The sequence below is a fragment of the Pelophylax lessonae genome, assembly GCF_965119305.1.
Source record: "Pelophylax lessonae genome assembly, chromosome: 5".
NCBI classification, from domain to species: domain Eukaryota; kingdom Metazoa; phylum Chordata; class Amphibia; order Anura; family Ranidae; genus Pelophylax; species Pelophylax lessonae.
Window position 1 is genome coordinate 58498393 of NC_138772.1, and position 16554 is coordinate 58514946.

At 41.6% G+C, this 16554-nt stretch overlaps 1 protein-coding gene across 1 annotated transcript in view; it reads right to left on the minus strand.

The window, feature by feature from the left end:
- Positions 1 to 397: 397 nt before the first annotated feature.
- Positions 398 to 16554, minus strand: part of LOC309556050 (metalloreductase STEAP4-like) — a 35291-nt gene continuing 19134 nt past the window's right edge. Inside the window, exons 4-6 of the mRNA XM_082258342.1 lie at positions 15196 to 15723; positions 9321 to 9485; positions 398 to 710 (exon numbers count right to left, since the gene is read on the minus strand). Of these exons, the coding sequence (XP_082114468.1) occupies positions 441 to 710; positions 9321 to 9485; positions 15196 to 15723 (963 nt within the window). The 3' untranslated portion in view covers positions 398 to 440. The remainder of the gene's footprint in view (positions 711 to 9320; positions 9486 to 15195; positions 15724 to 16554) is intronic.

The window sequence follows — 16554 nt, forward strand, 5'->3', positions numbered from 1 at the left end:
CATTTCTATATTAAACTAAATGGGTTGGTTTTACAAGATTATCATTTACATATACTTTAAAGCCATGTGATTTTTATTATTATTATTTTTTTTAATCTATAAAAATGTACCTTATTAGCCAAGCGATTCCTGGCCCTTCCTGTAACAGGGTGACAATGCTCATCCGCTGCCTTGCAATGCAGCAGTGGTTTTGTCACACTCTCGCTGTGTGATCACAACTCAACTTATAGGAAAAACAAGGTGGTAAAATCTGGGGCTAATGAGCGTGCCATTAAAGGCTTATCACCCACTGCCTCCGCCGCCACAGACAGAGGCATTCAGCAAGTGGTCATGTGACCGATAAAAAATAAAAGATAACAAATAAAGAGGTATTTTTGATGCACCTCCATAATATACTGACATAGTCCACCAGCCAGACACACAGTACATCATATACATAATTATATAGCGACATGACCATTTTTAAACTTCTTATCTGCTTGAGCTGTGGAGCGTCTTTCCCAGCCCTGCCGTATTTTGGTAATCCGCTTATCAATACACGGGATTATGAGAATGAATTTGAGGATCAGCACGACACACGGGATGACCAGAGAGAGCGTATAGGCAGGGGGCATATACCATCTGAAACTCGGCACATTCAGGAACCTGTTCCAGCCATACACAAATGCATGTCCTGTGCACAGCACCAGGGTGAGGTAGCCCAGCTTAGACTGAAAAGAGAAGTAATCACATTGTTAGGAATCATTATGAAGACCAAAGGGAATGAAAATCTATATTTAAAGAATAAGTAAACCAAAAAAACGAAGAACAAAAATGCAATATATTGCTGCTTACAGTCCTTAGATATGGTGGCTGCATGTGTTTTCTTTGTTTCAGCCTAAAAACATTTTCAGAAAGTACAGTAAATAAATATTGATCTTGCTAGAAATGCAGTGGGCTTTGCACTTCCCGTGAGCTGCACCGAAAAATATCGTAATTCCTGGCGATCTTCTGTAAGCTAACAACTGCCATGCCTCCCAACCCCCATATAATGCAGATGAAGAGATACGAACATGTTTGCATTCCATAGAGGGTTTGTCCTTTGAAACGCGTTAGCTAGCAAGTCTTAGTGACACCAGGGTTGTGTTGATACTAGGGATAGACCGATATGGTTTTTCCAGGGCCGATACCGATACTGATATTTTGGTCACAACGTATCGGTATCAGCCGATATGGGGCGATATTCTGCATATTCAATCACACATCCAATGCAGAGTGACCAGTGCCCCCATCAATGCAGAGTGACCAGTGCCCCAAACAATGCAGAGTGACCAGTGCATGGGGATTAGAGTGCCGCCTGATTACACAAAGAGCAGGGTTCTTCTGCTTAACCGGCACGGGCGCTTTCATACGAAGTCCCGCCTCCTGGACCGGCTCCTATGATAGACGTCACCAGTGGGCTGTCTATCATAGGTAGGAGCCGGTCCAGGAGGCGGGACTCCGTATGACAGCGCCCGCGCAGGGTAAGCAGAAGAACCCTGCTCTTTGTTTAATCAGGCGGCGCTCTAATCCCCATCCTCCCTTCCCCTCCGGAGGCCGCTCTACCCTAAGAAAATATTGGTCATATCGGCAAAGTTTGTGGCCGATACCAATACTTTCAAAAAAGTGAATATCGGCTGCTGATTATCGGCCAAACCGATAATCGGTCGATCCCTAGTTGATATTCCACCATATGAAGGTTACCCTGCTACTCGGGTCTGGTCTACAATGCTGTATTAGCCTTTGACTATTGTTGTGAATATGCACTCATTACTTTGTCCTTTTCTAATAAAGTTGTATCTGGTAATGCACTAAGCCTTTGTGCTTTTTCTTTTCTTGTATGCTTATTTTCAAGATTTCCTGGTCTCAAGAGGGCAGCACTGGAGTAGCACACAAAGATGTGACTAGAAGTAATATTTGGATGCTCTATACCAGCCTTTTTCAACCAGGGTGCCCAGGCACCCTGGGGTGCCTTGAGGCTTCTTCAGGAGTGCCTTGAGGCTTCTTCAGGAATGCCTTGAGGCTTCTTCAGGGGTGCCTTGAGGCTTCTTCAGGAATGCCTTGAGGCTTCTTCAGATGTGCCTTGAGGCTTCTTCAGGGGTTTGTTTACAAGCCAGCAGGTGGATGAAGCCTGGTTTTTAGTCACACAAAGCCGAAGGTTTTCATTATGACCCAGTACGACTCTCTAGACACTGGCATCCTAACAATCAATGGCATCATCAGTTAAAAAAAGAAGGATGTCTGTTGCCTCCACAGCATCCTTGTTTGACCCTCCTGTACCTCTCTCCCTCAGCACTGGGGTGACATTAGCTGACTGATGAAGAGAAATTGAGGGAGAAGAGAAACATTGGAATACTAGTCAGTACAAGTAAGCAAAAATGTATGAATAAATCACCTCTAACGTTGGTTGCCCTAGGTGTGGATGTTGCTGCATTCTGTAAAACTATTAGAATCATTTTTTACATTTTAGAATGGGGTGCCTAGAGACTGTACATAATTTTAAAGGGTGCTTTGAGATTGTCCATATTTGTAAAGGGTGCCTTGACTGAAAAAAGGTTGAGAAACACCTGTTTATATCACAGCTCTTATAGTGCTTAGGAAGCCCTTAGCGTTATGGTGTCATTTGGAGAATATATTTATGTTTGTAGTCTATATCAGGACAGCAGCCTAGGGTGACAACTATGGCTCCCTTTATAGATACTGTTGCCATTTTTTACTTAAGAGATAGGATAACCGGATTATAGCAGATCTTTGATGGAGGACAGACTCACACAGGCACCATGCTTTAGTTTTCTCAGGAACACACACTGCAGTCTCTGCTGCCTCTTTTGTCTGTCTTTTTTTTTTTTTTAGTGAGTGCAACTTTATTTAAACACTTCCTGGTTAACAAACAGACAACATATTCATATGACTGTAGATCAATGGATAAGCTGTATAAGGGCATATAAACAAAATGTCATATATCTTAACACCCCCACTTGCTCTTATACTGCTTATAAAAAAATAGTTTAGTACAGTTACATCATTTTACTCTCTATACTCCAAAAATATAACTCACAAATCTATCAAGCTTAAACTTTGTTATTGGTTTAGTCATAACATCAGCTACCATTTTATCCGTAGAACAATACTCAAGATCTATCTTGCCTTCACTCAGAATAGACCTAAGGAAATGGAATTTAATGTCAATATGTTTGCATCTTTGATGGTAAACTGGGTTCTTTGCGAGAGCTATCGCACTCTGATTGTCTTCAAAAATCTTCACTGGCTCAAACTGACATTCACTGTCCAATTCTCTCAGCAGTTGTGCAAGATATAGACTCTCCTGTGTGGTTGCAGCTAATGCTATATATTCAGCTTCACATGAAGATAGTGCAATTGTTGGTTGTTTCTTTGATTTCCAAGAAATCAGAGGTCCATTTTCAGTCAGGCTAAAACAATATCCTGTTGTGCTTCTCCTATCAATCTGGTCTGAGGCCCAACTGGCATCACTATACGCCTCTAGTTTTAACTTCTCTTTACATTTTCTGTAGCATAGTTCAAAATTGACAGTTCCTTTCAAATATCTCAGTACGTGTTTGGCCGTGATCATGTGTTGTACACTTGGTTGTGAAAAGTGTTGTGACAGTTTGCTTATAGTCCAACTCAAATCCGGTCTTGTACACGTAGCCACATAAATCAAACTGCCTACTATCTCCCGATAGCTTTTTACATCTGCAAGTTCACTTTTGTCGTCGAAATCTAATTTTTGTTCACAAGGAGTAGATCTCGGTTTACAATCTGACATACCAAATCTTTCTATCATTTTCAAAATGTATCTCTTCTGATTCATCTTCACCGTTTCACTAGTCTGTCTAAAATCAATGCCCAAAAAATAGTTCAGTTTTCCAAGATCCTTCATTTTGAATTTTGTCGCAAGTGTTGACTTCACATCATTGAGTAGTTTTTCATTGCTTGCAGCAATGATGAGATCATCCACCCATATTAGTAATATTGCTTGTTCATCTCTGTTCTGTTTGACATAAACACAATGGTCTACAGAATTTTGTATAAATGCATTTGAACATAGATAATCATGTAGCATCTTGTTCCAGTTTCTTCCCGATTGCTTAAGACCATACAGTGACTTTTTTAGTTTGAGAACTAGCTTTTTATTTGTGTCATCTTTGATCTCAAAACCTTCTGGTTGGTCTATATATATATCACAATCAATTGGGGCATGTAAGTAAGCTGTCTTCACATCCATTTGATGCAAGATTAAATCATATTGTGCTGCCATTTGCATCAAAATGCGTAATGAAGTAAAATTCGCAGTTGGAGAAAAAGTTTCCATGTAGTCGGTTCCCTTTACTTGATTATAGCCTTTTGCCACAAATCTGGCTTTGTACGTTTCAGTTCCATCTGCATTGCTTTTTATTGCATACACCCATCTACCCCCCACTGAATGTTTGCCTTCTGGTAGTGTGGTCAATTTGAAGGTATCATTCTCCTTTAGTGACTCCATCTCATCTTTCATTGCATTTAACCAACTTTGTGACTGGGGTGTTTCCATAGCTTCTCTGAAGGTCTGAGGTACATCATGTGCTCTATAGCAGTAATCTATGTTCATTAGTACCTGATCATCACCAACAGATTCTAGTACATAGTCATTTAAATACTGAGGAGTTTTTCTATTTCTTGTAGGGTATCTTGTACCATGGTCTTCATCTTTGTCCTCTACAATCTTCTCTAAAGAATCTGGGGTCTCATTAGTCATTGGACCTGATACAGGAATTACACTCCTTTCCTCATAGAAATCATCATTATTGTCCAACAGCTCAGTCTGAGTTTGTTTCTCGATTACATCCTTTTCAATGAATTTTACTAGTCTGTGCTTGAAGACTTTGCCAGTTTCAGGGTAATACACTAGGTAAGAAGGACTATTTTTGTCATATCCTACAAAAATTCCTTTTGTGCATTTTGGATCCAGCTTTTTCTTATCGTGTTTGTATGCAAAACATTCTGACCCAAAAATCTTCATTCTTGATAAGTCTGGTTTCTTCCCTGTCAGTATGTTGTATGGCGTTTGCTTCAAACGATTGTTAAAACATCTATTTCGAATCATAGCTGCTGTCATCACTGCATATGTCCATAACTCTTTTGGTACTTTGCTCTCTATTAGCATACATCTTGCCATCTCTATCAGTGTTCTCCAGTTTCTTTCAGCTGTTCCATTTTGATGTGGTGAATAAGGTGCTGAAGTCTCATGTCTTATGCTCTTCTTTATGAGTAGTGACTGGAAGTCATTCGATGTGAATTCGGTACCATTGTCTGACCTCATTCTCTTGATGATCCCATAGGGGGCAGTATCAGCGATAAACTTCTCTGTGGCTAGAACTGTGTCACTCTTGTTTTTCAGAAAGTATACAAACACTGCACCAGAATAATCATCAGTGAATCCTATGACGTATTTGAATCCGTCCTTTGCAACTGGCTCTATAGGACCTGTTAAATCTGTGTGTACTAGTTCAAGTGGGTATTTTGCACGGGTGTCAGGCTCCCTGTTTCTACTCTGAGCAAATTTCCCTTGGATACAAATCTCACAATTCAGGTTGGACTTATCAACCTTACCTTGGATCTTCATTCCATCTACTAGATTCTGTAGTTTCAAGATATCATCGTAATTACAATGACCTAGGATTTCATGCCATGTCTGAATATCATAACAACCGTAACAACTGTCATCGCATTCCTTATAGGTGTTCAAATAGTAAAGCCTGTTGTATTTCTTTATAACAAATTTTGTACCATTCTTATGGATCAGAATACTGTCATCTTGTCTGAATTCAACAGACGCCCCATTTCTTGTTGCTGCTTCAACAGAGAAAATGTCTTGTGGATATGTGGGGATAAACAATGCGTTTTGTAGCAATGTCCTCCTTTGTCTTCCCTTACTGTCCATTAGGTACACCTCAGCGTCGCCTCTCTTGAGTGCTACACCGGAAGTTCTTTTCCCATCTGCCAACTCCATGTAGTGTTTCTCTTCCCTAAACGAGGTGTCAAATCTTTTAAATTTCTTGATGTCTGTGATAATATGCGATGTTGCTCCTGTATCTACCATCAGGCTTTTTGTTTTGGGATTGTTTAACTGGTCTTCGCTTATTTTAAAAGCAAATGTTTGTTCTGTATCATCCACTACCTGCTTTACATTGTCTCGTGCCTTTCGTCTGCACAATGTCTCACTGTGAGTGGAGCTCTTGCAATAATTACACCACTTTGTCTTCCTCTTATTCATTTTGTATGGACATGCATTAGCTTTGTGACCTTTCTGATGACAACTGTAGCAGACAATGATGTCTTTCTCCCTTGTTGGTACAACAGGGGTGCTGATTTTCATTACATTATCAGTGCTTGTGCTGCTGTGATATTTTTCAGTGTCCTCAAAAATCCTTAACTGAGTTTTAAAGTCAGTAAACGTCATATCTTCTTTACCTTGTGTTATGTGGATTGCAAATGGTTTGAATGATTCAGGCAGGCCTTTAAGAATCATAGCCACTAATAGTCCATCACTGAGGGTCTCTCCTGCATTTCTAAGTGCTGTAATCGCTGTTTCTGTGCGTATGATATAGTCTGTGACACTTTCACATTCAGACTTCTGAAGAGATGTTAGTTCTGTGTATAAATTTATGATACGTGGCTTACCTTGGCCAGCATAATGATCTCTCAGGATTTTCAGCGCTTTTCTTCCATTATCAGTTGCTTCTCTCATTATAAGAGATAGACTTTTATCATCCAGGAATTGTATTAACTCAGCATAAGCTTCCTCATTCTTATTCCTGTCTTGTACAGGGTCTGTTCCGTCTGGTGGATCCTGCAGGATCGTTTCTTTAAGATTCATCAAGCGCAGATGGCCTAGGAATTTTGTCTCCCACAGCTCATAATTTTTCTCATCTCCATCGAAAAGCAGCCTGTTCCATCGGCTTGTTCCCTCTCTCCTGGGCCCATAACCTGTTGCCATTTTTTACTTAAGAGATAGGATAACCGGATTATAGCAGATCTTTGATGGAGGACAGACTCACACAGGCACCATGCTTTAGTTTTCTCAGGAACACACACTGCAGTCTCTGCTGCCTCTTTTTTCTGTCTTTTTTTTTTTTAGTGAGTGCAACTTTATTTAAACACTTCCTGGTTAACAAACAGACAACATATTCATATGACTGTAGATCAATGGATAAGCTGTATAAGGGCATATAAACAAAATGTCATATATCTTAACAGATACAGTGGGGGTATAAGGTTCCGGACCCAGGGACAGGAAATGTGTTATTTGCAGGATTACAAAGTGAAAATATAGCAAAATAAACTTGAAAAAGAAAACAAATGCAGCCACCACGCCAAATACTAGTAAACTGCAATGTATTACATTTTTGGTTTTGAGTTTAGGTACACTTTAATTAAAGTACATTAAAAAATAAGTTCACCTTTTGTAACATATTGCATGTTACACCTGTATTCAGGGTAAAGGGCCCATAAGGAGTAAAGTTGATCCATAATCACTATAAACCATTATGGATAACCCCCCCCCCCCCCCCAAAAAAAAAAAAAAAATCTGACAACTGAAAAATAGGAGTGGGGAAACCAGATTTGTGCATATTATAAAATCAGGGTAAGTACAATTTGCATTTACTGTAGTAAGGTAGATACACAATTTAATTATTGTTGGTAGCCAGAGGCCTAACTAGAGGCTTCAGGGCCCTGGGGCAAGAAACCAACAAGGGTCCCCGGCTGGGGCCTTTCCTCTGAGCCCGGGGCCCTTCCCACTCATCCTGGGGCTCATTACCCTTGCCGCTGGGCCCTTTATTATCGTCCCACAGCGGGACCCTTTGACATGTTCTGAAGCAGGCCTCCTTCCTGATTTCTTGGCGCCCCCCCTCCCCCATACACACACACACAGTGGTGAAACCCTGAGGTATGGTAACAACTGCAACCTTTTTGACCCTGGTAGTTCCGCCGCTGGTGTCAGTAGTTTTTTATTTTTGTTATTTTATATTTTTATTATTTTTTTAATTTATTAAAAAAAAATTATTTAAAAATATAAAAAAATTCATTTATTTCATTTTTTTTACAATTTTATTTATTTTTTACTATTTTTTTTTAGGAGCCCATTGGCGTGCATTGGTGAAATATTAAGGATCTAAACAGACCTTTGACGTTTTACCTTTGAAACAGAGAAAGCCCTCAATCTCCATCCCTGCAGCCTCAGCTGCACAGAATGAGAGGACAGCCCATTCATTCACAAACGGAAGTAAAGTAAACACAGTTTACTATGCTTCAGTTATTATTGGACAAAGGAGCGATCGGTATCACTCACTATGTTCACCCAGAAAAGGAAGGGGCTAGTAAATGATATATTTACTGGCCCCTTCCCCACTCTCCATCCTGCCCACATCCCCCGCAGCAGCCGGCAGGAGAGGGGAGGGCGGCAGATCTGTGGGGGTGGAGGGAACTAGAAGAGCACACAGGGGCTCAGGGGCAGCAGGAGACAAAGAACCTGGATAGGAGGGGTGGCGGGGGCGGCTAATAGAGATAAAAATGACCTAAATTTTCCTCCTGCAGCCGCTAAATGCCTGCAGAAAAATAGAGGGCATTGGTTATATGCTGCCCCCCCTATCCTCTTATCCAGGTATAGAGCCGAGTGTGATAAGTGAGTTGCATGGGCCCTCTGAAGCATAGGGTTGGGTTGCAATTGCGACCCCTGTAGATACGCCCCAGTTAGTAGCAAATAAATTAAGGTGTGGGGATATAGGGGGTTGGGTTTAAGATGCTGTATATGTTATATAGTTCTCATTGGTTGTTGCCTCGTTTCCACTGAGTGGTACGGTACGGTTCGGTTCAGTACGGTACGGTACACCTTGCGTTTCCACTGCCGATAGTACCCTTTCATGATAGGCGTGGTGTAACAGGAAAGTTGTGATAGACAATTCTCTGTCAACCAATCAAAGTTCTGCAGAGTGTAGCTCCACCCAGTTGGTACGGTACTAATAAGCTTGGTACCCCAACGAAAGGGTCCCAAAAAAGTGGTACGGTACGGTTCGGAATTAGGGTACCATTCACAATGGAAACGGCAAAAATAGCAAACCGTACCGAACCGAACCATACCGTACCGCTCAGTGGAAACGAGAGTTTGTGTCTTGTCCTTGACCTGGTTATTGAATATGGCCAAGTTTAAGAATGAGATTGGCCAATAAATGAGCAGAATTTGCACTTTGTATGATCGATGTGACAGGCCACTGTGCAAGAAGACAGAATGATCTTTATCATACCTGGACAAAGCGGAATTCTCTCCAGTTGACAGAGTTACTAACAGACGGCAATGACGTTATTCCAAGGAGAACGTAGAAGAAAAATCCCAGAATTCCCAGGGCTATGTATAAGTCTGACCTCCAGGCACTGACTGTGGAGAAGGGGCTGGTTTCATTATTCTTCACCTGTTGAAGATGGTTCAAAGTTTAATCTAACTTGAATCAATACAGTACATCATTGAGATTTTGTCTTTTCATTCCTTTTTCCTATAGATTGCATAGATAATAAAATCATTTTTCAAGACAATATAGCCAAGAGTAATCCTTGTGTGTGCCAAAATAAATGATACATATATTACTTTGTTATCTTAAAGTCATTTTTGTGTTTATTAAAGCGGAGTTTTGGGCACAAAATCGACCTAATTGATTTTGTGCCCATCCGCTTGCTCTTCTTCACTTGAAAAGGAATTGGATAGTTAGGGTTATTTTTTTTTTTTTTTTTACTCACCTTGTATTTGTAGAAAGAAATACTCACCTATTTTCCACTTCCTCCCTCTGCGGCCTCGGCCCGCGCCGTCACTTACGGTTTGCAATGAATCCTGGGAGCTGAACATCATCGCTCCCAGGAATCAATGCGACGGCACCGGCTCCGCTCGTCACTTCCGGTGTGGCTCCGCATTCCCTGCTAAACAGCTTCTGGGCATGCCCAGAAGCTGTGTAGGAATGCGGCGCCGCACCGGAAGTGACGAGAGGGGCCGGTGCAGGCGCATTCTGGGAGAAGAGGGCACAGAAGAGGAAGCAGAAGAGGATCAGGTGCTTCAGGTGCCAACAACAGAGATGGCAACGCTGTAGAAGAAATGTTATAAGTGAGTATTTCTTCTTGCAGGTAAGTGTGAACCGGGACAGATCAGAGGCTAGCCATTGTGGAATGTACTAGCCCTGACTGTCCCGGGGGTATGTTCATTGAAAAAATGTTTTTGTGCCCAGAACTCCGCTTTAACCTGTTGCCGACCAGCCCACGTATATATTTACTGCGGCTCCTCTGTGCAGAATCAGGTACCTGTACGTGATTCTGCACTTCTGGGTCTGGGATGCCCACACCTGCCACTGGCGATTGGACACAGAGGGAGCCAATCAGCTGGTCCACCCGGTGATCCTTCACGGAAAGAAGCAGAACGGTGGTCTGCCTATGTAAACAAGGCAGATCGCCGTTCTGTCAGTCGAGAAGGTAGTGCTAAGCAGAAACACAGATCTCTGCCATCCAACTGTACAAGCACCTCCGCCACAGTTAGTAAACACTTCCTAGGCACATATCTAACCCTTTGATTGCCCCTGATGTTAACCCCCTTCTCTGCCAGTGTCATAGCACTGCACTGTACTCTATTAGTGTCACTGGTCCTCAAAAAGTGTCAGTTAGTTTCCGATTTGTCCGCTGCAATGTCGCAGTCCTGCTATAAGTCACTAATCGCCGCCATTACTAATAAAAAAAACAAATAAATGAAAATTCCATAAATATATTTCATTGTTTGAAGACGCTATAACTTTTGCGCAAACCAATCAATCAATATACGCTTAATGGGATTTTTTTTTACCAAAAATATGTATCAGAATACATATTGGGCTAAATTGATGAAGAAATTTCGATTTTTTTTTACATCTTTTTATTGGATGTGTTTTATAGCAGAAAGTAAAAAATTGTTTGTTTTTTTTCAAAATTGTCAGTCTTTAAAAAAAATTTAAAAAACGCAGAGGTGATCAAATACCACCAGAAGAAAGCTCTATTTGTGAAGAAAAAGGACATCAATTCTATTTGGGTACAGCATCGCATGACCGCACAATTGTCAGTTAGATTAACGCAGTGCTGTATCACAAAAAATGGGGGTAAATCTTCTGGAGCTGAGGTGGTTAAAAGTCAGCAGCTACAAAAACTGTAGCTGCTGATTTTTAATAAACAGTCACTCACCTGTCCCAGGATCCAGCAATGTGCTCACCCGAGAGGCTCCTTCCCTCTATCTTCTGTCCCCATCACCTGCATTTCAACTGTGGGCTCCCGGCTGCTCATTGTGAATGGTCCCGCAGTCCTCTGGGACATGTGATGTGTCCCAGATGATTGCAGGGAGGGAGGGGGAGAGGAGCACTTGCTCTTGGATCGCCTAGGTGAACCGAGCAGAAGTAGGAGCGGGTACCTGGCAAAAGTAGGTACCCTATCCCCCGATCCCGATCCCCCCCCCCAAAAAAAAAGTGCCATTTGGGGAAGAGGAGGGGGAAGGAAGCCTTAAAGCGGAACTTTCCCTTTTGGGTGGAACCCCACTTTAAGTGTTGACAAAGTTATTGCTGAAGCAATAGGCCCATAACTAAGAAATAAAATTTGCTCTGAACCATTAGGTAGAAATTAGGATATTTAAGAAGTGCACTAAGCCCTATAAACTTTGAACTGGAAGATCTGGTGTTCTGGTAATGCCCTCTCTATGGTGGTGGATATCACAAAGTGTTTGATACATTGTCCAACAAAGTTTATATATTTGTTTCATTTGAGAATTTATTTAAAGTGGTTGTAAACATCAGATACAACATATGAACAAAGCATATCCCTCTATAATGTGTATTTGTCTCAATCCAGAGCACTTAAGCCCCGTACACACATACCGATTGTTGGCCGTAAATTTTCGGCCAACGTCCGATCGGCCAATTGTCGGCTTGTTAGTATGATGCTTCCGACAACCGACTGCGACTTTTCGGCCGAACAAAATCTGGTGTGCATGCTATAAAATTTTTGTTGGCCGTCAACAGAACGGCCGATTGTTCGTCAGTCAGTACAGATTTCGGCCGACAAAAATAAGATGAGCAAGACTGGGCATGCTCAGAGAAGAAAAAACACACGGAAAGTAAACCAGCACATGACATCACTTCTGAAGTTGGTTGTTGTTGGCCGAAAAAATGTGTGTGCAATCTAGAGCACATTTCAACCAACACAACAACACTGGACAAAAGTCGGCCGATCGGTCGGCCAACAATCGGTGCGTGTGTACGAGGCTTAAGTGTCATTTCTGTCTGCTGCTTCCTTCTTCTGCTATCAGCATGAATCACCTGTGACAAGTTTTCCTGATACTGTCTCGGTTCACATTAGTGCAGCTTCAAAGTTGCCTGACTTTGAAGCCGCGTCGCACATCGCAAATTCATCACGGCTTGAAAACCACTTCTTTATCAGAAGTCAATGCAAGTCACTCTGAAGTCACCTCCAAGTGGTGCAGGAACCTTTTTCCAAGTCGTTCGGTTCCATTGCACTGAATGGGGCGCAGCTTGGAAACCAAGCCTAAAGGTGGATGCACGCTGCTTTTGCAGGCATTTGAGCTTTTATTTCTCTGCCTAAAAGCTTGAAGACACTTTATCTTTTTTTGTGCTCTTTTGCAAATTTTTTTGAGCTAGTTTGAGCTTTTTTGAGCATAAGGGTTTTGTTTTTCACAAAACCCTCCTCAACTAATTTATCCTATTTTTATTGTAAGTTTTCTAGCTTTTTCAAGCTTTTTTGGGCACTTAGGCGTCTTTTCTGCTCGAAAGCTCCTCTCAAAAACACGAGTTTGGTGGGGTTTTTTTTTTTTTTTTTTGCCTGTAAGATCTCATTCACACTGGAGCTAAAAAAAAAAAATAAAATCAGCTTTTACAGGAATTTGAGCCTGTATTTCTCTGCCTAAAAGCTTGAAGAAGCTTGTGCTTTTTTGTGCTCTTTTCCCCCCCTTTTTGTTTGAGCTTCTTCGAGCTTCTTTGAGCTTTTTTGAGCATAAGCTGTTTTTTCACAAACACTCCCCTCAGCTCATTTTATCTTTTTTTTTTTTTGTTAATTTTTGAGCTTCTTTGAGCTTTTTCATGCCTTTTCGCATGTTTTTGGGCACTAAGACATCTTTTCTGCTTAAAAGCTCCCCTCCAAAACTTGAGTTTGGTGGGGTTTTTTTTTCTGCCTGTAAGAGTATATGCCTATAAAATCGTGAAAAAGGGATTGTGTGCATAGACACATTGGTTAACATGGAGGGGAGTTTCCTGGCAGAAGAAATGAGAGTTTAAAAAAAAAATGGTGATGGGGGAGGGAGCTTTCCCCCAATCAGCTCTCATCACACTCCTCACTAATCTAACTTCAGCTGTCCATCCCCTGCTTTTCAGAGCTCAGAGATCCTAAATAAGTATTGTTCATATTCCTATCACACACCTTCCTGGTTTGTAGGCTCGTGTATATTGGGTGCTGAAGCGATCACCAGTTGGCAACTGGATTAGTTACAAGAAAATACATATTCGCCAGCACACCAAGGCTCTTGCAAAAGCAGTCCAAAAACTTTATTGAAGTTACGATCACATCAAAAAATAGTGCAACGTTTCGGAGCCGCACAGGACCCCTTCATCAGGCATGTGATGGCATGCCTGACGAAGGGGTCCTGTGCGGCTCCGAAACGTTGCACTATTTTTTGATGTGATCGTAACTTCAATGAAGTTTTTGGACTGCTTTTGCAAGAGCCTTGGTGTGCTGGCTAATATGTATTTTCTTTTTCAGATCCTAAATAAGTTCTGCACTTTGAACGGAAGTAGGGGAAAGATGGCTGTAGATAAACAGGTACAACTTATGTGGGACGATTTGTTTCATCTCTGTGTATCACCTGAGGCCAGTCACTTCACTGGGTATATGTAAGGGTTTACAAACACTTTATTGTACTTTAATGGTAAATACCATTAAACAGTACTTTAATGGTCCAATAGGCTTTATGGTTTGCAACACATCAGTGACTGAGAAATTACCTAAACCCGAGACATTCAGGCAACTAGTATACTTTGAAGGTCAGCAATTGTAGCCTCCACACTTCTCTTAGTATACATTTCCTTTAACCACTTGCCGACCGGTCACGTTGACCGTACTGCGGCAAAGTGGCTCGTTCCAGTCCAGCGACGTAGACCTACGTCGCTGGACTCCTCCCCTTGTGGGCGGCGCGCGCGCCGCCAGAGGCTTGCTCCCGCTGTATTCAGTCACAGCGGGAGTCGGGCCAGGGGAGGAGTGGCGGTAATCACCGCCGCTCTTCCCCGATTGTCGGGAATCGAGTCTGGAGATCCGCCCGCTTGTGTAAACAGAGCGGGCGGATCTCCTAAGTGACAGACAGGGTCAGATTGCAGGGTTCAGCATAGCTGAACCTGCGATCTGTCCCTGTGTCACTCAGTCACCTCCCCCCACACACGTTAGTAAGCACCAGGCATACATTAACCCCTCCCTCTCCAATAAAATTAACCTCTTCCCTGCCAGTGTAATTTTTACAGTAACGGTGCATATGTATAGCACTGATTACTGTAGTAATATCACTGGTACCCCCAAAAGTGTAAAAAATGTCAGTCAAGGGTCCGATCTGTCCACCGCAATGTCGCAGTCCCGCAAAAAAAAAATCGCAGATCGCCGCCATTACTCGTTAAAAAAAAAAAAAAAATGACAGAAATCTTTCCCTTAGTTAGTAAACGCAATAACTTTTGCGCAAACCAATCAAAATACACTTATTGCGATTTTTTTTTACCAAAAATATGTAGCAGAAAACAAATTGGCCAAAAATTTAAAAAAATGTTCATTTTTACATTTTTTTGGGGGCGAATTTCATATAAAAAAAATGTGAAAAATATTGTTATTTTTTCAAAATTTATGCTTTTTTTTTTTTTTATAGCGCAAAAAGTAAAAATTGCACAGGTGATCAAATACCACCAAAAGAAAGCTCTGTTTGTGGGAAAAAAAGGACGCAAATTTTGTTTGGGTACAGCGTTGCACGACCGCGCAATTGTCAGTTAAAGTCGCACAGTGCCGAATCGCAAAAAGTGGCCTGGACGTAAGACAGCAAAATCCTCCGGTGGTAAAGTGGTTAAACTTCAATCAACCTACCTGTTCTATAGTGTGGGTGGCTATCCTGTTCCTTACGTAATATCGTATTGGAATCACCAGCGTGTAGATGGCATGGAGAAAGGCATAGGACAGGGCAACCAATCCCAGCTGCTTCCTACACAACATCCATTGGTCCAGCCAGTTGGGGAAGCGGCTGTATTTTGTGCCACGATACAGCTGAATGATGGCGGCAAACACTCCTGGAAGGTAGACCAAGGCCAGCAGCATGAGAGAGACAATGGGGAACACCTTGTTCGGAATTGAGATGGCCAATCGGAAGGTGATATCTTTTTCAAGGACAACCTTAGAGTAGACAACGTCATTGACCACGCAGTAAAGAAAAACAAGAACAGTTAGTCCAGCGCATAGGTAGAAGGGTCGTCTCCACATAGGGAAAAGCTGGAGGGGGTAATTCTCTATTTCTGTAGCTGCCACTAATGATCCATTATCTTGTGGTGTCAACCCAATGGCACGGGCAATGTCCATTACCTCCTGTTTGGCTGCGCTGTCATCTGAGCACACAAAGACCTGCAGTCGAAAATTCACATATTAGTATGCAAAGAAGTACTCTGGTATAAATATATTAATTTCTATAGTTTTCAATTGCAGAGTTGTTAATCTCAACATAACCTATAAATGGTGCTTTGGGACCCCTTCTACCTTCTCTGCAAGATGAATTTTTCGGAGAATACAGTCTGGAGAGGCGAACCAGGAAATTGTAATCTGGCTGTCCCTTCAGGATTAGAAGTGTGAAGGATCTCCTTATCAGGATAATAGCATTCATTAGGGAAAAATTCATGAGACTAGACCCCAACTTCCCAACTTTATATGAAAATAAAAAAAGTGTTTTTGTGGAATTCTAATTTAAAGTCCTATTGAAGTTTTTTATTTTTTCTTTATAGTCGATCTCTGATTTTCAACTAATTTTCACCTAAAAATGGCATATGATACATATTTTTCTTAATGGAAATGCGCATTCTGGTCTTTAACTCCAGTGTTCTTTACCAGACATACCCACTGCATTTGTTAAAAGGTAACTCCACTTTAATTGGGAAAAAATTCAGCAAATAAAGGAAGAACAATAAAGCGTATACAACTGCGACACAAATCATATTGTAATTGAATGTTATTAAAAATGACCTTTCCTTTTCAATCTGCAGCTGTTGTCATTTTCTGAAAATGCAATGCAAAATGGCCGTCTGGAGGTGTCCTGTACACAGAATGTATACTGACCACACCCCAGAAACATAATTTCCTGCTTGTGTGATTGGCTCACCAATTTTCCCAGAAGTCTGCACTAAGATACAAGTCCGATTTTTTGGCATCCCCTGCAACAAAAAATTCATTTTTGGTGCGATA